This window comes from Arachis stenosperma, chromosome 7, assembly GCF_014773155.1.
Source record: "Arachis stenosperma cultivar V10309 chromosome 7, arast.V10309.gnm1.PFL2, whole genome shotgun sequence".
In the NCBI taxonomy this organism is placed as follows: Eukaryota; Viridiplantae; Streptophyta; class Magnoliopsida; order Fabales; family Fabaceae; genus Arachis; species Arachis stenosperma.
In genome coordinates, this window is record NC_080383.1 from 1389835 (window position 1) to 1410270 (window position 20436).

At 35.4% G+C, this 20436-nt stretch overlaps 5 protein-coding genes across 7 annotated transcripts; 3 read left to right on the forward strand and 2 right to left on the reverse strand.

Moving 5' to 3' along the window:
- The first annotated feature begins 2076 nt into the window (after positions 1 to 2076).
- Positions 2077 to 4548, forward strand: LOC130942200 (uncharacterized). Its single transcript, XM_057870899.1, has 3 exons — positions 2077 to 2816; positions 2906 to 4033; positions 4132 to 4548. Exons 1-3 carry the CDS (start codon positions 2121 to 2123, stop codon positions 4468 to 4470), a joined length of 2163 nt encoding a protein of 720 aa, XP_057726882.1. The 5' UTR covers positions 2077 to 2120; the 3' UTR covers positions 4471 to 4548.
- A 1201-nt stretch (positions 4549 to 5749) lies between these two features.
- Positions 5750 to 7668, forward strand: LOC130940535 (red chlorophyll catabolite reductase, chloroplastic). Its single transcript, XM_057868698.1, has 2 exons — positions 5750 to 6068; positions 6789 to 7668. Exons 1-2 carry the CDS (start codon positions 5802 to 5804, stop codon positions 7401 to 7403), a joined length of 882 nt encoding a protein of 293 aa, XP_057724681.1. The 5' UTR covers positions 5750 to 5801; the 3' UTR covers positions 7404 to 7668.
- A 2304-nt stretch (positions 7669 to 9972) lies between these two features.
- Positions 9973 to 13145, forward strand: LOC130941267 (phosphatidylinositol/phosphatidylcholine transfer protein SFH9-like). 2 transcript variants are annotated; one of them, XM_057869703.1, is made up of 12 exons: positions 10076 to 10209; positions 10326 to 10354; positions 10570 to 10632; positions 10737 to 10820; positions 10909 to 10962; positions 11064 to 11138; positions 11247 to 11300; positions 11392 to 11451; positions 11537 to 11632; positions 12047 to 12148; positions 12271 to 12351; positions 12634 to 13145. In XM_057869703.1, exons 4-12 carry the CDS (start codon positions 10740 to 10742, stop codon positions 12949 to 12951), a joined length of 921 nt encoding a protein of 306 aa, XP_057725686.1. In that variant the 5' UTR covers positions 10076 to 10209; positions 10326 to 10354; positions 10570 to 10632; positions 10737 to 10739; the 3' UTR covers positions 12952 to 13145. The 2 variants fall into 2 exon arrangements, with proteins under 2 accessions (XP_057725685.1, XP_057725686.1); XM_057869702.1 differs by lacking the exon at positions 10570 to 10632 and having other exon boundaries at positions 9973 to 10209.
- Positions 13146 to 13251: 106 nt separating this feature from the next.
- Positions 13252 to 15979, reverse strand: LOC130941266 (uncharacterized). The gene is made up of 5 exons (XM_057869701.1): positions 15443 to 15979; positions 14834 to 14919; positions 14411 to 14719; positions 14180 to 14263; positions 13252 to 13966 (listed from the first exon to the last, which is right to left on the reverse strand). Exons 1-5 carry the CDS (start codon positions 15836 to 15838, stop codon positions 13531 to 13533), a joined length of 1311 nt encoding a protein of 436 aa, XP_057725684.1. The 5' UTR covers positions 15839 to 15979; the 3' UTR covers positions 13252 to 13530.
- Positions 15980 to 16570: 591 nt separating this feature from the next.
- Positions 16571 to 20436, reverse strand: LOC130940186 (WEB family protein At5g55860-like). Of its 2 annotated transcripts, none has more exons than XM_057868254.1 (4): positions 20288 to 20436; positions 20106 to 20168; positions 19521 to 19745; positions 16571 to 18544 (listed from the first exon to the last, which is right to left on the reverse strand). In XM_057868254.1, the coding sequence occupies exons 3-4, from the start codon at positions 19698 to 19700 to the stop codon at positions 16760 to 16762; spliced, it is 1965 nt and encodes a 654-aa protein (XP_057724237.1). In that variant the 5' UTR covers positions 19701 to 19745; positions 20106 to 20168; positions 20288 to 20436; the 3' UTR covers positions 16571 to 16759. The 2 variants fall into 2 exon arrangements, with proteins under 2 accessions (XP_057724237.1, XP_057724238.1); XM_057868255.1 differs by having other exon boundaries at positions 20292 to 20423.

Genomic DNA, 20436 nt, shown 5'->3' on the forward strand with positions numbered 1-20436 from the left:
GCTAACAATGATAGACATGTTGTTGCTAATGATATTGAAAATGATGCTGGTAACAATGCTAATAATGATACTGCAGCCTCAGAGGTTGAAATCACACGACCCAGTTATTCACAGCCATTGATTAATGAAGTGGTATGGTTTTTCAACTCACTTTAAAGCAATAAACAATAATTAATCGGTACACATTTCTTTAGTAGAACTGACTCATTATCTTGCAGGTTGTTCCACTTGTTCCAATTCAACCTACAAGGCCAAACAAGTTGCCCCCAAAGAGAAGATCTCAACACTCAACTGCTGCAAATATAGATTCAATGCAGGGAGCAAATTCTGAGACAGCAACAAGATTGGCAGAGGTCATGAAGTTTGTCCCTACGCCAGGCTTCATACCTCCAAGGAAGAAGTGATGAGAAGCTTTCTGTTTTTGTTGTATTTAATTATGTTAAAATTGGGTTCATATTGATGATTGTATTTTGGGATTAGTTTATGTACAAGTTAGAAACAGTAAAACTGATATAAAATGATTAAGTTTAAATTTCAATAGGTGGTTCTATTTTAAATGGTTTTAATATTTTGTATAATGATGATACTACATACAAATCAATGCTGATGATTGTTATGACTGTCAATGCTAGTATCACCATATTACTATAACCATTTATCTTAAATTAGATGTTTTAATTGCAACTTGATATGTGCACGTTAAAGACTGTGATAATATTTAATATCACCATGTTAGCCAAGTTGAAATTGAAACTTGCATATTAGTTATTATAATAATTTATGTTCAATTAGATGCTATTTTTTACGGCAATTTCATACCACTACATTGCAAAAATTGATAATATTCAACATTATCATATTAGCCAACTTGAAAATAACACTGGCAAAAAGTGATGTTTAACATATCTATTGCATTCAAGTCAATTTCAATTGTACAATGACGAATAATTTCACATGGTTTATTTTCCTACAACTAAGCCATAATCAATACACAAAACCACAATAAAAAATGCAAGCAAACTTAAAACACAATTTCATATTTTTAAAACTCTAACATCAGCTTCCAAATCCCTAATTGTCCATTTTAAATTCATTTTCTCTTCATCTGTCCATACAAAAAGCTCGCACCATCTCTTTTTTGCGGTTTTCAACGATACTAGGGAAAAAAATTAACATAAAATACAATTAATAAGGAGGTTCCAATAAACTCCCAGGATTTTGGATTCTCTTGATTTCATTTTACCATGACTTTATCATTTTCACATTAAAATCTTGAATAATGGATGATAGAGAAACAAACATGACAAGATCATGTCAAAAATGAATATGAATCAATCCAACCCAATTGGAAGAGAATATATATGTTAACTTTTAAAGATGTTAGGTGTATACTAAAATTAATTATTAAAATTAGTGATTAAAATAGAATATATATTAAAATATAAAATATATATTGAAAATACATTAAATTATATATGTATTTAATAAGAAATATATAGTAGTTGATTTTTATATGCAAATAGCTGTTTTTTTTTATCGAAAATAAAGAGACTCAAATCCGCGATCTCTTAGATAAGTATGGAAAGATTATGTCATTTGAGTTATAACTTATTGGTAAGTAGCATTTTGTTTGACCTTTTAGAATTTAAATGAAAAATATTAAATAATAATTTAATCAAATATGTCAAATTATTTAACAATTATCAAATAACAATTTCACATAAATACAATTGCATATGAATTTTCACTTATATTAAATTGAATTACTTAAAATAACAAAAAAAAGCTAATAAAAGCAGGGGATATATATGTTATAACATTTATATTGAGAATAAATGGTCATTTTTGATAGTGTAAAATTTGATCGTTATCAAAATTAACTAAAAAAAAAAATTAAATTAGTGTTGTACGGAACCCATAAAAAATAAGTGTACCCATACAAAATGAGTATTGTTTGACAATAATTAAAATTAAAGTTGACTCTGTTAAATTTTTTTTTTAAATTTCTACTCTTTAATCTCTTTCTTCTTTAGCCTTCACCAGAATCAATTCCTTCCAGTTCCGATTTTCGTCGATTTTCATCCAATGTTAACCGTATCCTATCCTGATTCGCCGTCGCCATGAGCAACGTTAATCCGAACCCGGAAAGGGTGCTGGCAATCCCTGTGAAGAAGAGTGATCCGGTGGGTCTGTACCGGCCGTTACGCAAGTTCGTAGCCAGAAAATATTCAGAGAGCGATGCACAGAAAGTGGAAAGCATTCTCGAAACCCTAAACAACTGCCGCAGGGACATGGTGGAGCGAGGGGACCTCTCCCTTCCCATGCAACGTGACTGCCTCATCCACTACTTCAAATGTCTCTGCATGGTTGACCCACTCTTCACCGCTATCTCCTCCGATGCCGACGCCGACCCGATCACCTTTGTCTGGTACGACGCCTTCTCCTCTGAGCATGACAATGGGGTCTCCTCGCAGCGCAACAGCATCCAATTGGAGAAGGCTGCTGTTATCTTCAACCTTGGCGCCATCTGCAGCCAGATTGGGGCCTCTTGCGACCGCACCACCTCCCTTGGCCGTCACCTTGCAATGGACGCATTCAATGCCGCCGCCAATTTCTTCTTCAAACTCTGGAAGGTTTTTGCCAAGGACGTCTCCGCCACTCTCGACTTGACTCTACTCTTCGCCGAGAGTCTGCACCGCCTCTTCTCCGCTCAGGCCTCGGAGCTCAACTTACAGCAACGACTTCACCACAACAACACAAATGACGACGCCAGTTCCGCTCAACAACAACATCATTGTGCCGTTTGGTTTGAATCGGTCAGTTTTAACTCTTGATTGATTTTACATTTATTTTTTCATTTTAGATTTTCAATAGGATGATGTTGATTATGATTATGATGATGTAGGTTTCTAAGCTTTATCGGATGGCATTTGATCTGATACTAAGTGATTCGGCTGCAACCAAACTTGTTGGCTCATTTGACGAAACCTGGATAACACATCTTTCTCGGAAGGTGAAATTCTTTGAGGTGGAGGCTCGTCAGAGGCGATCATCCATCCTACCCAATTCCAAGCGACCTAGAACATTGTCATTGGTTCAATCTTGTAGTCTTGATCATGATGCAGAATCTGTCACTGAAAAATTAGTTAGAGGGATTTGTTGCATGATTTCATTGTTACAATCTTGTCTTGATCATGATGTAAATCCTGTCCTTGAAAAGAACACTAGAAAGTTTTGCAAGTCCTGGGACATGTCTATACCCAAGCAACATAGAATCCCATACCTTGACCTCCTCCTCTCTGAGTACAGCTCTTTCAAGATTATTGACAATGGAAAGCTAGTGGCCAGCCCGTGGAACATGCCTCCTCCTTATCCAATAAATTTGGCCATCCTCTCAGCTTCGTCTTTCTCAGATATGCTGGCAATCCCTTTGAAGAAGAGTGAGCCCTTGGACCTCTATGAGCCCCTTCACAGTTATGTTGCCCTTAAATACTCAGAGAGCGAGGCAAAGAGAGTAGAAGGCCTTTTCCAAATGCTACATAAATTGCGCAGTGAAATGCAGCGTGATGAACTCTCTCTACCCATTCGCCGTGACTGCTTCATCCGCTATTTCAAATGCCTTTGCATGGTTGAGCCTTTGTTCCCCATGACTAACTCACCCAGTACACCTATCTTTGTTTGGTACAATGCCTTCAACCCACAAGAGAATTCTTCCCAGCACAACATCCATTTGGAAAAGGCCTCTGTTCTCTTCAACTTGGGAGCCCTCTGCACCCACATTACTCTCTCCTGCGATCTTACCACCGACCAAGGCCTTCACCTTGCCGTGGACACCTTAAATGATGCTTCGTATTGGTTCTTCATACTGTGGAAGCATGAGGCAGAGAAGGCATCTGCCACCATTGACTTGTCAGTAAACTGCGTCGAGCTGCTTCGCGAGATAATAACCGCTCAGATTGACGAATTGAAATGGAATTATCCTCCTTCCCATTGTAATTCCCATTCTTATCGATCATCGTTACCTGCATATCCAGTATGTATCATCATCTAGCTTTTCAGTTGATTTTTTTCTTAGTGCAATTGATTGATGTCAATCTTGATTTGTTGAATTGTTTGATTGGGATGATGTAGGTTGCTCAGCATTATCGGAAAGCTTATGATATGTCGACATTTGGGCCTTTGGCTGAGAATCTTGTTCAATCCTCAATACCTCAATTTCTTGAGTCGAAGAAAAAAACCTGCCTTGTTAAAACTGGTTCCAGTGTCACTGAACAATTTATTTTGGGGTATTGTGAGGCTCAATCCCTGCTTCAAGAGGGATGTCAAACATCATGCTTGGACCTTTTCTCCGAGGTTGGCTCTTTCAAGATTAAGGATGGAAATCTTGTGGCCAACCTTAGAGGCAGTAATGTTGCCATTGGAGGAGATGAGCTCTCAGGAGACCATACCACCACAGTAACATTACCATAGAGAAAAACAAAACGAGCTTTAGGATTTTTCTTTTCCTTTTTGAAATTGGATGTTGGAATTTTGTTTGTCGATGCTAGAACTCTGTTTGTGAATATATTATCCTCGTAATTTTGTTTGTTGATGTGTGAATATATTGGTTCTTATTCTTCACCAATTTGTATGCCTCTGATCTGGTAGCAATTGTTAGTTTTTGTTGCATATTGGTAGAGAGAACGTATCAAATTTTGTGACATATGGTGCTAAGGAGAGCGATTTACTCTTTTCTTTTATCTTAGAGATACACCGATAGAGCAACTAATATGCATATGTTTTGCTAAATGTGAAGGAAGTTGTTTTCTAAACAAAACTTGTTGGCAAACAGTGACAAGGTATAGTCTCTCGCTGTTTCTCTAATTTATTTTCTATTTTTCCATTTGAAAAATAGAAGATTAGGTATTTCCTTTACTGGAATGTAGAGGAAAGTATATCTTATTTGTGGTTATGTTCTTTCATTCTAACAAATGTCCTTATGTTCTTGTTTGATTGTTTGAGATCAATTAATTATTCTTGTTTAAAACTATTGCTTCTGTTGTTACTCAAATCCTTTAAAATTTATTGTTTGTATTTAATCCGGTTTGCCTCTTTGGTTCTTTTTCTGCCAATTTTCCAATTCTGATTTTGTTGACCCAATTTTGCAAAGCATCTTTCCATGTTTCAATTACTTTTTTATTTTATTTCAGCTTTATAGTCTCATTTTCCAATTCTGATTTTGTTGACCCAATTTCAGCTTTATTTCAGCATCTGCTCCTAAGTTGATAAAAGAGAGGGTTGTTTGTAAGCAAGCACTTTTATTTGTCAATGAATGGGCCGGAAAACCCGACCCGCACTGAAATAGACCTGACTCTTACCCATCTAATAAGCCTTGACTCTAATGGCATATCTCCCCCTCCTCACCTTAAAGGTCTAGGGTTCAAACCCTAGAGAATACAATTGAAAAAATATGTAATAAAATGTGTGAAGAGTGTGTGGGTATATTGTGTACTTAGAATTGGAGATTGTCCAATCCACCCACCACAAAAAAAAAAAAAAAGAACCTAACCACTCTCCCTCCTCATTGACGGAAGGTTTGGTAAACAGAGAAGGTTGAGCTTCCATTAGAAGTGCTAGCAGCGGGTTCGGGTTCGGGTTCGGGTAGTGTTTTCTGGACTTCGCCCAAGACCAAAAATAATAATAATAAAATAATTAAAAATTATTAAACAATGTAACATATTTAAGTAACGGTTTAACACTACATATTAGATTAGATGGAGTAGGTAGTGTGAGTGGAAACTGGAAAGTGATGCAAGGGAGTGATGTTCATCTTATCTTCTTCTTTTTGTTATAGGCCTTTATCTCTCTCTTGCTCTCTAATGGATTCCAACAACAACAAATTCATGGAGTTCCCTTTCGTTTCTTCTCCACACAAGAGTCTCATGGTTGATCTTGTTTCCACACTGGAGAATCGATTTCACTCGCATCTTCTTCCTTCCACACTCCCCAACGATGTTCGCCATTACCAAAGCCAGACTGGTTCTGCACAAGCCTCTCTCCATATTAGAGCTGCTCATCCTCACTCCCCTGTAATAATTCCCACCCTTCCTTCCTTCTTTCCAGCATTCTCAATTTCAATTAAGCTAATGCATGTCTTTAGTGTTGTAGATTCGAGTCTGTTTAAGATCGTTAATATATAAACTTATCATGAGAGAATTCAGTTATCTGAATATTGTAATTGTGTTGTGTTGATTGCATATGAAACTAATGCTTATAGAGTAGTAACTACCACACCAGAATACTATACATTGATTTAGGTTATATGACTCCCAATGTGTTGGGATATTCTATGTGAAGTGTATATAATATGGAAATGTCCATAGATTATTGTCTTAATGTAAAAATCAGTCATCAATTGTATTTGTGTATATGTACATGCATTATTTTACACATTTTCATATGAATTTGGTATTCCAGTATGTATTCTACATGAGTGGTTGATTTAGTTTTTGAAATACAAATAGTCTAGTTCATATATAATATGTAAGGATCCTTTGTTTCTTTCTTGCCATTGTTTCCTTATGTATACAAAATCATTTTGTCTTATGATTTTTTGGTTTCCTGCTGTGTGCTGTTGGCCTTGTTTTGTTACTAAGATTATTCACTTAGTCTATCTAGAACATGGACTGAGATCCCTTGAGATTATGTAGAGACACTCATGATTTGGGGTATCTGTAAAGTGCTAGTGTCTATTTTTTGCACACAAACAATTGATGATGATCAAATTGGATTTTGAATGTGTGATTCAGATAGATTTTGTGCTGGGAAGTTGGGTGCATTCAGAGCTACCAACAGGAGGATCCTTTGATATCACAAGTCTTTCAGCTTATCTCAACACTTCAACTGATGCACCAAACTTTGTCTTTGAAATCATCCGCAGCAGCCCTACAACTCTAATCCTCATCCTCGATTTGCCTCCCCGAAAAGACCCCGTACTTTGGCCAAATTACCTACAAACATTCTATGATGACACTCAGCTTGATGCACATAGGCAGGCCCTACATACACTCCCTGAGGTTCAACCTTATTTCTCCTCGTCACTTTTCATCCGCGCCGTTTCCTCCCCTACTGGTATCCTAGTCCGAATTCAAACAGAGAATGGTGGGCAGGAGCGGATGGAGGAGATAATTGCCAAGCACCTGGACCCCGTGTCGAAGCAGGTGCTTGAAATATGGCTGGACAAGTGTGCCTCTGCAAACAGAGAAGTAGGAGATGAAGAAAGAGAGTATCTGAGGAAAAGGGATGGTGTGATTAGAAACAAGACCATAGAGGTTGATCTTGGTTCAAGCTTTCCAAGGTTGTTTGGTCCAGAAGTAGCAAACCGGGTACTTGATGTGATCAAGGACTATTTTACAGTCTCATGACTCATTCATATCTTTATATAGTTGTGAACTGTGATGGATAATTCTGTAGCAGCAGCAATACTTTACCTATGACAATGCTTACAAGATGAGTTGCCAGATTATGGAGATAAATCATCCTTAATTAACCTATTAATTTGATGTGTCTCTAGGAGAGAAATTATTGAAATCTTGGCTGTATGTCTAAACTATAGAGAAATTCTAAATATCAGAAAAATAACATGCTGTGATTGATGTAGTGTACCCAAATCATCAGAACATTTTTCTCTTGATGCATAAAGTTGAGTAAATTGAATTTTTATGAATTCACCGGGCTTACTATAAAGAAGTATTTCTGTCAACTCAAATAGTATAAAATAATTATGAACAGAATCAGCGCATATTGAACATTATTATTGGCAAAGAATCATCTTTAAGGAACATATAATTTTGAGAAACGGATTAAACGATTCCCCAATTTTAATTTGTTTGTTTGCATCGGATGCTGTTAAGCACATATATGAGCTATGCGGTGGCTATTATACTATATTACCAATATGAGAATAATATTTAATGATCTACAAAGTCAAAAATGTTATAGAAATTAATTAGAATCTTTCATAGAGAACAAGTGCATGGTTGTTAAATAATCTAAGTGATAATTAATCAGTTTAATCGTCTAAAGATCATATATTATTACATATTATACGTTATATTATTTTAACAAATTAGCCTATATTATATATACTAAAAAAATTATCTCCATTAAAATTTTTATAATAAAGTTCTGAGTATATTTCAACCGAGTGATTTTTTAATGTAGAATTTTTACATAAATAACTAATCATCTATTATCACATTAGTAAAAATAATAAAATTTTAAATTTATAGTTAAAAAATCATCTAAATACATAAACCTTATTTAATAATTATATATATATATATATTTATATTATTAATATATTAAAAATTAAATTCTTATAATGAATCCAATTTATTATAGATGCGTGGTATGTTTTATGGTGTATAGTTCCAATATATGGACAAAAGAATCAATACATTCTCTAGTTATAAAACGTGTGTATGTTCCTAGTTTTCTTTAACATGAATGCTTTTTTGTTCATATTTTTCGTTGGACATAGATATTATGCTGGACATGGAATATTTGTTTATAGATGGATTATGGACACAAGCATATGTGCACATAATAATGGAGAAATGGTATATTCTCGTGCTATTCCATCTTCTAGTAGCTACATAGTGTGTTAAATACTTAAATTAAGTGAGTCGATTCCTCCATTTTAATTACAAGTTAATTAATAATTACATGATTGTTCTTTATTAGAGCATCTTTCAAATGGAAAATCTTGTCGTTTTGGCACATTATTATTATTATTATTATTATTATTATTATTATATTATTATTATTATTATTATTATTATTATTATTATTATTATTATTATTATTATTATTATTATCCCACGTTTTATTTACTATATATATATATATATATAAAACAAGCATCTTCATTTTTGGCCGTGGAAAACTTTAAGCAAAAAGAAAGGTTAGGCAGCATATCTAATGAAATTTAAGAATTAGATGAGTTTTGAAATACAATTAGAGAATAATAGAAAAAAAAATAGTAGGGGTATTATTGAATCTTAGAAATTATTTTAATGCATTCTTTTTCGACCTTTTTCTAAGATTTGGAAAACAACTGCCAAAGGGAAATGAAAATGACAAATTATTAGGAGATAAGGTTCCTTCATGATTTAGATATAAATTCTTGTCAACTTTATTATATTTTAAAATTTTCCTTTACAACTTTATAAGGTATGGCTCACTTACTTAAGATTATGTACTTGATTTTTATTATTATTTTTTATAATACATTGTATTAAACCTCAAAAAAAAAAAAAAGCAATGCGCTTCTTCTTTTACCAAATTAACAATAACTTAACTTTTTCAATGATTTATATAAAGAACCTATGAGTGCTCTTTTGCTAGACATTATGGACTTAAAATTCATGAGTGCCTCACACTAGCAAGAAAAAAAAAAACTATGTACAATAATTTTCTTTCACAAAAATTATATTTTATGAATAAATATATTATGAGTTTAATTTTCATATACTCACGTGTAAAATATTTTATACAACTATATATTATTGGAAGATTTTCAAGTGTACCATCGTATCGGTGTATCACTGTTTTTTAACCGTTGATCTTAATTATAAATATTATATATATTTTTTATAATTAAGATCAACGGTTAAAAATTACTGAAACACCGGTATGACGGTACACTTGAAAATTTTTCTATATTATTTTACATAGTTATACATCAAAATTGAATTTATATATTATTTTATTATATCAATTTTAACCATAATTAAATACCGATTAAACCTCTATAATTAAATCTATTTTATCAGTTCAATGACGGATTTAGTTTTTGTGTTTATATTATTTCTTTGTAGTGATGCCCACTGAATTGAGTTCATACTTTAAAAAGGAAGCTGCAACAAAAGTCCAAGATACTTGGATACTTTATTGTCATAGCAAGTGTTGTGGACACAACAAACAAAGCATCAACATTTTTTAACTAGGGACACCCCAATTGGTTAATTAGTTTAAGGTTTAATTATGTGGACACAGTAGCTTCTTGATTATATAAACATCAGAAGCCTTAAATTCTTAGTTGCAGATTTTCCCCTGAGAATTTCTCAGCAACTTGTTAACCTGGGGAACTATTTTAATCTTTACCATAAGACATGGATGTATGGAATGATGAAGCTATGAAGCAGTTTCAGTCCCTTCTGGAAACCTGTATGCATATTCAGTTCCAAACTTTGCTTGTATTGTTCTGTTTCATCTTCTATGATCTTACTGCTGATTTGTTTAAATGTTACTGACACAATACATTCAATACCTTCTTGGTGCAGTGGATGAACAACACAAGAACACATTCCAGGTTTTGTTCTTCAGTCTCTTAGTTTTGTTTGATTTGATTTGATCTAATATTCTAATGTGTTGAGAAATGAGAATGGCAATGGAAAAAGAAATCTGTTCAAGCTATAACTATGATGATCAGAAACATGTTTAGATAACAAGTTTATATATTGTTTTTTTTCCCCCTTACTTTAGTCCTAATAAAATAGATTATTATAAATGATCTATTTTTACCAGAAAGTTTGTTCCTTCAGCACAAAATTTTACTTGGGTAAGAAGCTTTGGTTCACCTTGTTTTAGGTATGTCAGAAGTCAGAACCATCATAAACAAGTGATTATGGTTTTGTGGTTCATAAAATTTGTTAGGTTTGTACTTAAGCTCTGAAAGCTTGTTTATAATGCAGAATATGCACCAGGGTTATCCAAGAGAAACATTAGTACGTTTTCTCAAAGCAAGGGATGGGAATGTTCCCAAAGCACATAAAATGGTTAGATATGTTTAGTAGTTTCTCTCTTAAATCTTCAACTTTTGGGGGTATTCATTCACTATGCTGATGGTTTAAACTAATACTACAGTTAATTGATTGCTTGCAATGGAGAGTGGAAAATGAGATTGACAATGTTTTAGCTGTGAGTTTGATTCACTTTCCAATTTCTCTTGTAAATTCTATTGTCTTTCTAGTTTTATGGCAACTTTGTATCTTGATCATCATGGATTTGTTGATCAGCAGAGGCCAATCCCGGCCGATTCGTACAGAAGTGTGAGAGATTCGCAACTCATGGGAATGTCTGGTTACACAAAAGAGGTAAGATCTGTGCTGCTCTATACAGAATGATACATTTCATTAGAGCTTTTATTCTTCTTCATGGATGATTGCTAATATGTTCCATTTTGTGATGAATGATGATGGCAGGGTCTTCCAGTCATTGCTGTTGGTGTTGGTCTTAGCACATATGGAAAAGTTTCTGTAAGTTCAATACTAATGTTGATTAGTGAGGTATCTGAACTTCATTTTGATTTTTCATTGATGTTAATTTGTGTATTGTTTTTTGTTTCAGGACAAATACTATGTACAATCACACATCCAAATGAATGAATATAGGGATAGGGTGATCTTGGTTAGTACCTAACACTGTTTTTGACAATTCTTTTCTTGAAAATTCTTTGATTTGCTGCTTGATTATTTGGAAGTTTTGTTTTTAGCCAACAGCTACCAAGAATCATGGAAGATACATTGGTACCTGTGTGAAAGTCTTGGATATGACAGGCCTAAGACTATCAGCACTGAACCAAATGAAGGTATGTCAATAACTTAAATGGCCAATTTCTCTGATGTCTTTTAAAATCATGTCAAAACTGTCAAATTTGGTCTTGATATACGATTTTGGAAAAAGCTGTCAATGTAGGATCCACCAGTAGATGTGTGTATAGGCAATTGATTTTCACATTTTTCAGCATCATAGACAGTATGTAACTTAAAAGCATTTTCTTAGTAAACTGCTATTTTAACTCTTGAAAAAGTATTCACTGATAAAATGGTTCCTCAAATATTTTTAATTGTCTTGTTGTAAAACATAGTTTCTGTTTGCCAAATTCACCCAAAACGTGGACCGTTTTGTATTATTCGTGGGACAAAATAGTAGTTTACCATCTTTCGTTCTTTTTCTTCATCTTTGTTCTCATGAGAGTTCCTTGATCATCCACCTTGTGCAGCTTTTGACATCTATATCTACCATAGATGACTTGAATTATCCAGAAAAGACAGACACATACTATATTGTCAATGCTCCATATGTATTCTCTGCATGTTGGAAGGTTTGCACCTACCCTTTTGTTTGAAGAATTTAAACTTAGTTTCATAAATGTCATAACAAAATCCATAGATTAACAACTAACTTCAGGGTTGTTTTGTTTTTCACTTGAATAACAATTGGCAGGTTGTAAAGCCTCTATTGCAAGAAAGAACAAGGAAGAAAGTTCAAGTGCTGCAAGGTTGTGGCAAGGAGGAATTACTCAAGGTAAAAACAGTATTACCTCTTATATTTGGTGTTATCTCAGAATATTATAGAGCTTCATATTATCATATGAATTTAATTTTGATGTACTGTCGGTGTAAAGTAGTTTTACACACATCCAATTGCATAATGTCACGTTAGCAAAAAATAACTACCTTTCACATTGACTACGTAAATGGTTATCTAAAAGAATAGATAAAATTAGGCGACTATGTAAAATGTTTTACACTTCAATGCATCAAAATTAAACTGTTTCATATTGTTCTTTTAAAACTTGTGAAACAGGTAATGGACTATGCATCCCTTCCACATTTTTGCAAGGACTCATCAAAGTTAACCAAACACAATGCAACAATGAATGCTGAAAACTGCTACTCCCTTGATCATGTCTTCCATAAACAACTTTATAATTATATGAAGCAGCAAGCTATGATAATGGAGTCCATATCACAAATCAAACAGGAATCTTTCTATGTAGAATTGCCAGAGACAGACCCAGATGATGCTAAAATTGTCAAGACTATAGAAATTGAGTTCAGGAGAGTGGAAAGCAAGAATGGCCTAAATAATTCACTAAATGGTGTTGCTGTTAGAGGTCTTTGAAACTTTGGAGACTCATTATTACACTATTTTGGCCTCTTATAGGGTTCACTGCCACTAAAATTGTTGAATTGACATATAACCCTTTCAGATAAGGAATAGTTCTTTATAATGACAAAGAACTCATAAACTATTAGCTGTAATTTCTTGCAGCTACTCAATTTAAATCTCTAATAACAGAACTTTGTTTGATCTCATTGTTTTAAAGCATGAAACCTTTATGATTCTTGTCAACTATGCAGCACAGAATTTTAGAATTAAGATTAATAAACAAAAGTTCTAGCAACATCAAAGCTGTATGATTTACATAAAATTTAAAAAAGGGTCACATCAAATTCTACCCTAAGCAAACTACCAATAGATTATTTTAATATTGGGGCTAAGGTTTCTTATATGTACAGATGAAGAGAACTACTACCCCAACACAAGTGCCTCAGCCAATACTCCAATAGTAAAGGACACACATCAAGGATTTTGATACAAAGAGGAACTGCAATAGCATCACATAACTTGAAGCTAGATACAGCAAAATAAAACTATGTGATCAGAACAACCGAAAAGTACTGCCAGTGTTGATTCCTCTTATGTCAACTGTTTGTAGCAGTTATAGGCAATACCAACTGATACGGCGGCACAAACAACGGCAAGGGCGGCATAAGTATCTTCTCGCTCCCAACTCTCAAGCCATGTTGTCATGGAATGAAACTTGCGTGACGCTCCTTTGCCGCTTTTGATGCGAGAAATCACGGTCTCACCACTCTTGTTATCGGCCGAGAGTTTTGCCTCTGTCTCAATGACATCGGCGTTTTTTCTCTTCTCAACTAACACATGATTCTGAGAAGAGGAAGAGACTCCGTTTTCTTGGCAGCAGCTCACTCCATTTGTTTGGCAGCATCCCACAGAGTTGTCATGAGATCTGTACATTGCATTGCCTTCTTCGAAACTTCCCAAACCATTAAGCAGAAACCTTTGTTCTTGGCTCTTGATTTGTTCATCTTCTGATAAACCCATCTGACCCCTAATGAACAGATCAAGATGTCAATTAATGTGAAAACCGAAGTAGACTGGCTAAGCTTACATTCCACGTTTCAGAATAAAAGTAATGCCAGTATATAAAATTGTTGTTGAAAGCAAAAGGAGCATGTTGTCGCTTCAAGGATAAAACTCAAACAGAAACATAACTTTTAAACCAAAAGACTAACCAAGATCAAGCATTATAGGAAACAATTACCTCCATAAGGAGTCTATAATCTCTCCTTTCACAATATGCTGTTGAAGCAATGAAGGTACATCATCTGGAGTAACATATCCATACCTACATATTTTACATGAAGAAATATTGATTTACACAATAATCAACATAATAAACAATCTTATAGTGGAATTTCAAAATTTTAAATAATGATTCAAAAAGTTCTGACCAAAAAAGAAATTTTATCGACCAAGTAGATCTTCTCCTTACCAGTGCCCAGTGACTTCTCCGTACGCACACGACCTATTAAATATAATAACATTTCCGGCATACTTATCCCCCCCAATATGTGAGCATGGGCTTACAAACACTTTACCCTGAAGACCATGTAACTCTATCTCTTCCCTGAATCTACTGACCAAGACAGGTCCGCAAACCCCACATCTGCGATCACGGGATCCATGCGAACACACAAAAACATATGAACCTTTCAATGCTTCCGGGGTTCCAGGAAGCCATTCTCCATCTTTCACAAGAACTTCTTCGACAAACGTTTCAACATCAAAATGTGTTAGTCTCCTGCAATCAAGCAATTTCACTAATGTTCAACGTCGGAAACCAACTGGAGTGAACAAAAACAGATCAAAGCCTTCACCAGGGAATCATAAGCTGCAAAAACGAAATCATACCAACCTATATCTGATCATGTCAGGAAAGATCAATACATCACCATTTGATGTTTCAGTCCCATCATGACCCTCACATATCGTTAAGCGAGTCTAGCAAACATACAAAGTCCAAGATAATCAGCTACATCCAATGTTAAACCAAAAAAGAATGCCAAAAAAGCAACCATTTTAATATTACATTCAATTAGCACTTACAACAGCATCAACAAAATCACTAATTTCCTCAGCACAACAAAATCAAGGAACAAAACTCAATCACACATCACTAAATACCATAGTCCATTACTATACTAACAAAAATGACACTCCACCGGAAGCAATCTAGATTGAGCACTCACTAAACACTTCATCTAGCAAGCATTTGAAATTGAATGGTAACTTGGCACTAGAGTAGCTCCTTCTACCAGATTCACCACCCACTGCTTCAAGGAAAATCAATTACTTAATTTCCCCAAAACAACAACAAAATCAAGGAACAAAGTTTAACCAACCATTAAAGAACCAATTACCTCAAGCATACAAACCAACCCTGAATTTTTTTTATCTCTTAAAAAAATTGAGATTTGAAATAAGAAAAAAGGATTGAAAAAAAAAAGCAAAATGTTACAGTCACCTCCTTCTTCATGTGGTTCTTCCTAGCCATGACAGCTGCATAGAGCAACCTCGGCAACCGATCAAACTCTGCCGCCTCGATTCTCGGTGGCCAAACCCGAGGATTCTTGTAGCAAAGGAACACGTGGCGCTCATAAAGCTCGACAGTGCCGGCGAGAGGGCTCTGCCTAAAATCCGGGCGAGTGAAGCCGAATTCGGCTTCGGCAGCAGGGTCTCCTCCTCCACCGCCGCCACCGAGGAGGCCCTCGTTCTGGAAGCTTCCAGAAGCACTCCTAGGGTCTGCAAGGTAGCTATCGAGTTGGTCGGAGACGGTGATTGGTGAGGAATTGGAAGAAGATGAAGGGATCGTGAATGTAAGTGGCGCTTCTTCTCTGTCCCTATTGCTGCTGGACATCATCCTTGTTCTAAATCGTTATCAAAGTTTGAATCTTTGGGACCAGTTAAGTGATGGGTCACTCTTCTTCTTCTTCTTTCTTCTGTGTATGGGGTTGGTGAGTGTGAGACTGTGAATGAATGAGTGAGTGAGTGAGTGAATGAGTGAGTGCTGTTTCCTCTACGGAGGGGTTTGATGATGATGTTTGTACCTTGGAGGAGGCTATGATTCTGTGCTGTTGAGACTAGGCTCTATCTGTGGAACCGAGGACACGTGTCATTTAGGGGTAGTATGTGCTTCTTTTCTTTTCATTTAGGTCTACTTATTTCAAGCAATACTTCTTATTTTGACCTAGGAAAAATGTTTGACATACTTGCTTTTGAGGTTTGACCAATTTATTCATTTCGTATATTTTACCAAATTTAATTATTATTATTAGAGTTTAGTTTTGATACATGAACAATATAAAGAATTTCACATGATTATACCAAATTTTGACACACTACATAGTACATACAAATTCAGTTATTGCAAAAATGTAAATTGACCTGGAATATGATAGTCCAAAGTAGTTAGAGTTATCACTACTCACAAAAATTTCTCATGGAAACATTTGAGAAATTTTGTAGCTTTGTTGTAGTAGAATTCTCATGTTTCTCCATCTAACAAAATAAGGCATAAAGAAACGAGCAAAAAATGTGTGGATAAAAATGTAGATGGAATAAGGTATACTACTCAGAATCTTTGTTTGAATAGTTTATTATGAAGAAAAATAGTTTATATGTTACCGGCCATGAAACCTCAATAATATAATGATCCACTACTTGATTTCCATTCACACTTTACATCCCTGAACTTGTGATTGTTACCAAACTATTGACAGTTCAAAAGGCTATGAATGCAAAATCTAAATTGGTCTCAACTTTATACAAATCCATTCACATTTCAAAGAGGTTCCTCTCCTGGAAGGTAAGAGGGAGATCCTCCATCAACCTGGTTCTTCTTCCGATGGAAAATGCCACTAATGTTGGGCAACAGAACTTTCTTTGAAACTGAAACCTTTCCCTTTTCAAGCTTTTGCACTTCAACCTTTTTTGGAGTTGGATTGTGCTGTTGAATCCTGTAGTGCTGAGGAGACACTCTTGGTGACATCTGTGCTTCGGCCAATATTCGAGCTGCAGCCTCTTCTGCTTTCTTCTGCTCCCGCTCACGCCACCTTTTTAGCTCAGTTTCCACTGCCTTCTTTGCTGCTTCGGCCATCTCAGCGCTTTTCAAGGTCTCTAGTGTTGCAGTCTTTATATCATCAATCTCCTTCTGTGTTGCCTCCAATCTTTTGAGAGCCTCATTTTCACTCACCCTGATAGCTTCAACCTGTGCCTTGGCAGCAGCCACTTTCATGTCAGCTAATCTATCAGATTCCTCAACCTTTCGAGATAAGGACTCATATTCCTCCTTTGAGATTGTAATTTTAGCACCATGCTCGGAGGTTGATGCACGAGCAGCGTTAGTCCTCTCAGATAAGACCCTAATCTGATCAGTACTGCTTGCCTCTGATGCTCTCGCTGCTTCGGCTTCTTCTAATGCTACTTTAAGCTTTATTTCTGCATCTTCTAAGGCAAGTTTGGTTACTTCAGCTTCCATCTTCAGTTCAGCTTCCATGTTCTTCATATCTTCAGCTTGCTGCTTTGCATTCTCAGTTTCGGATGACAACCGGTTCAATGTCAAGATCATTTCCTCAGATGCACCTCTGACTTTAGATTCTTCTGCCAAGTATGCTTCAAGCTCAGACTTACTTTTCCGAAGCTTGACGTGTAGATTTCCAACAATAGATTCAGTTTCAGATTCTTTCTTTTTCAATTCAGCATGTTCTCTTCTCACATACTCCAGTTCCACCTTAAGAGCCTCAACCAAGCTTCTTAGGGAGCTTTCCTCTTCTGCTACTTTCTGCAGGGATTCTTTAGCATTGTCAAGCCCCGAAGTGACACTTTTCAGAGAATCCAAGTCTGATGTCTTTTTATTTTCTATTTCCTTTTGCAGAGCCCCAATTTTATTTGTTGTCTCATTCAGCTGCATTTCAAGATTTTCTGTTTGGTCCGGACTGAATTCCTTCTTTAAAGCAAGCAATTTCCTTCTTGATTCTTCGAAGGCTGCTCTATATGATTGTCGTAGAACTTCTTTATCAGTTAATATGCTTTCTTGCGGTTGATGTGCCAATGGAGCTGTAAGCCTCATTCTTTCAATTGATTCCTGCACGGCTAAAATTTCTTTTGATAGCTCAGATGCTCTTTCAGTGTTTGCCTTCATTGCATCTTCAGCTTCTACTGCTTGCTTGAAAGCCGAAACTCTTGCTTCCAAGGAAGTATTATACTCCTGACGAATATTCCTCAGTTCTTGCTTTGCAACATCAAGTTCTGTAATAACAGATGCATATCTTTTAACTGCGGTTTCCAAGTCTTCTTTCCAAGCACCATTGCTTCCAACAGGATCACCACATTTTTCTTCTTTAAGCTGTTTGGCTTGACAATTTGAAGCTTCTGTTGCTTTAGTTGATAATTCTCTTGACTCGTTGAGAACATTTAGCTTTTGTGAAAGATCCTCAACTGCTTTTTTATGCCTTTGAAGCTCCACTAGGGCTTGAGCCTTAGTAGTTTCTGCATTCTTTAGCTGATCCTTCAATTTGTTCAGCTCTTTCTCGGCTAAGTGAAGTTGTGTCTCTTTTGCCAAAACTCTCTAACAAAATAACAACAATTGTAAGTTGCAATAATAAGGAGAGAGTACATCATAGCTAAGCTCGGAACGAAGAAAACGAAAATAATGAGCAGATAGCTTAGCCTAGAAGTTAGAAAAACTTGTCCAATTAGAACACCTAGAATAGCTTTTCTCCGGTAAAAGGCTATCTAATATGGCGATGAAAATATGACTGGGAAAATTCTCAAGGTCCCTAGAATCCAGTAAAACTTGTCCCAGCCTTCACATACACAAGATATTCTCTCTTAGATGAGCACATGCCATCAGCTATCAAGTCAATGCATAAAAATTCGATGCCATTGAACTCTTCATCAACACTTCAATGCCTAATAATACATGTAAGTTTAAAAAGCTCATCAACTAATAATAACACCACATGTTTCCCTGCTCAATTTTTTTTTTCCTTGAAGGATTTACAGATCAAAGATTTTCATGACATTGCACAAGCTAGCATTATATTCATGATGTCAGAAAAAAATGCCTTAGATTCATAACGTCACACAAGAATGCATTGGTTTGTAGTGCCACTCAAGTTTGCATTCGATTCATGACATCACACCAGATATTCTCTGTTAAATGAGGACATGCAATTGAATATCAAATCAAAGCTTAAAGATTGGGTGCTGTTGAACTCTTCATCAACGTCTAATGCCTAATCATATATTAGTTTGAAAAGCTCAAACGACATGTTTCCTGGCGCGCGCCTTTTTTTTTTTTTCCTTCAAAGGAAAAACAGATCAATGATTTTATACCACTACACCAACTAGCATTAGATTCATAACACCAACAAGAATGCATTGGTTTATAATGCCACACGAGTTTGCATTCAATTCGTGACATCGCACCAGAAGGCATTAGATTCCTAACATAACAGAGATTCTAAGAAAGAACTTTTCACTAAAGCTACTAATCCATTAATTTGAAAGCACACACAATTATAAGAAAAAGTCAGTGTTACCTCAGCAGAATAAGGTTTAGCCTTCTTAATGGAAGGTTTCTCGCCGGAGAAAGCACCTTCACCAAATAGAGAAACAGCATCTTTAACTGACTGAATAGGTGGACTAGTATCAATCTCTCCAACCTCTGGTTTTGTTGGTTTAGGAGAGCTGATAGCACTTTGCCTTATTTTTGCCACCATTGCAGGGTAGAATTCAGATGTTATTGGTGATTTTTGAAGCCTAACCTGCTTAGAAGCAAAATGTTACAAGTAACAATTGAAATCAAATTCTTATCAAACATGTTTACAAGTAACACATTATAAACATCAATCTCAGATAGTCCCAAATAAATGAAAAGGAAAAAAATAGCATCATAAACCGAAAAACACACCAAATTAGGGAGAGAGAGAGAGAGAAGAAAATCCCCTTCGTTAGATTCAGAAGTGGTTTCTTAAAAAAAATGCCAATCCTCGTACTCATCGAAACTTCTAATTCTATGGAACCCCAAAATCGCAAACGGAAAGAACAAGTAGGAAAGTTTCTAGCTTTATCTGAATCCGAAAGAAAAATAGCGAAAACTAAAAATTCAGAGGGGAAAAATTCACCTTTTTCAGGCCTTGTAATTTGTAAAGCTAGCTCCTTTACAATTTCCAAGACACAGATGAAACCTATGGCATTGAATTGCAGAGTAAAAATAAGAATCCGAACAATGCTCCTTGCTTGCAATGAAGGAAAATCAAAGGAAAAGAAAGAGAAAATTAAAAAAATGGGGTTCTATGTTACTTACTTACTGTGTTTGAATTGAAAGATGTTGAAGACAAATTTTGTATCAGCAAGCAAGCAAGGTTCCGAAACAGTGTGATTTAAAAAGGGTAATATTCACGTGCACCCTTTTTCCTATTCAAAATTTTACTCCCCGCTTCTGTTATTCATTCC

Coding starts and splice junctions, on each gene's coding strand:
- LOC130942200 (XM_057870899.1), top strand. CDS start 2,121: ATGAGCAACGTTAATCCGAACCCGGAAAGGGTGCTGGCAATCCCTGTG. Junction 2,817..2,905: donor GTGCCGTTTGGTTTGAATCG/GTCAGTTTTAAC, acceptor ATGATGATGTAG/GTTTCTAAGCTTTATCGGAT. Junction 4,034..4,131: donor CATCGTTACCTGCATATCCA/GTATGTATCATC, acceptor GGGATGATGTAG/GTTGCTCAGCATTATCGGAA.
- LOC130940535 (XM_057868698.1), top strand. CDS start 5,802: ATGTTCATCTTATCTTCTTCTTTTTGTTATAGGCCTTTATCTCTCTCT. Junction 6,069..6,788: donor CTGCTCATCCTCACTCCCCT/GTAATAATTCCC, acceptor TGTGTGATTCAG/ATAGATTTTGTGCTGGGAAG.
- LOC130941267 (XM_057869702.1), top strand. CDS start 10,155: ATGGATGTATGGAATGATGAAGCTATGAAGCAGTTTCAGTCCCTTCTG. Junction 11,633..12,046: donor CAGCACTGAACCAAATGAAG/GTATGTCAATAA, acceptor CACCTTGTGCAG/CTTTTGACATCTATATCTAC. Junction 12,352..12,633: donor GCAAGGAGGAATTACTCAAG/GTAAAAACAGTA, acceptor CTTGTGAAACAG/GTAATGGACTATGCATCCCT.
- LOC130941266 (XM_057869701.1), bottom strand. CDS start 15,838: ATGATGTCCAGCAGCAATAGGGACAGAGAAGAAGCGCCACTTACATTC. Junction 14,720..14,833: donor CCTGACATGATCAGATATAG/GTTGGTATGATT, acceptor GCTTGATTGCAG/GAGACTAACACATTTTGATG. Junction 13,967..14,179: donor ATTATAGACTCCTTATGGAG/GTAATTGTTTCC, acceptor TCTGTTCATTAG/GGGTCAGATGGGTTTATCAG.
- LOC130940186 (XM_057868254.1), bottom strand. CDS start 19,700: ATGGTGGCAAAAATAAGGCAAAGTGCTATCAGCTCTCCTAAACCAACA. Junction 18,545..19,520: donor CTAAACCTTATTCTGCTGAG/GTAACACTGACT, acceptor TTATTTTGTTAG/AGAGTTTTGGCAAAAGAGAC.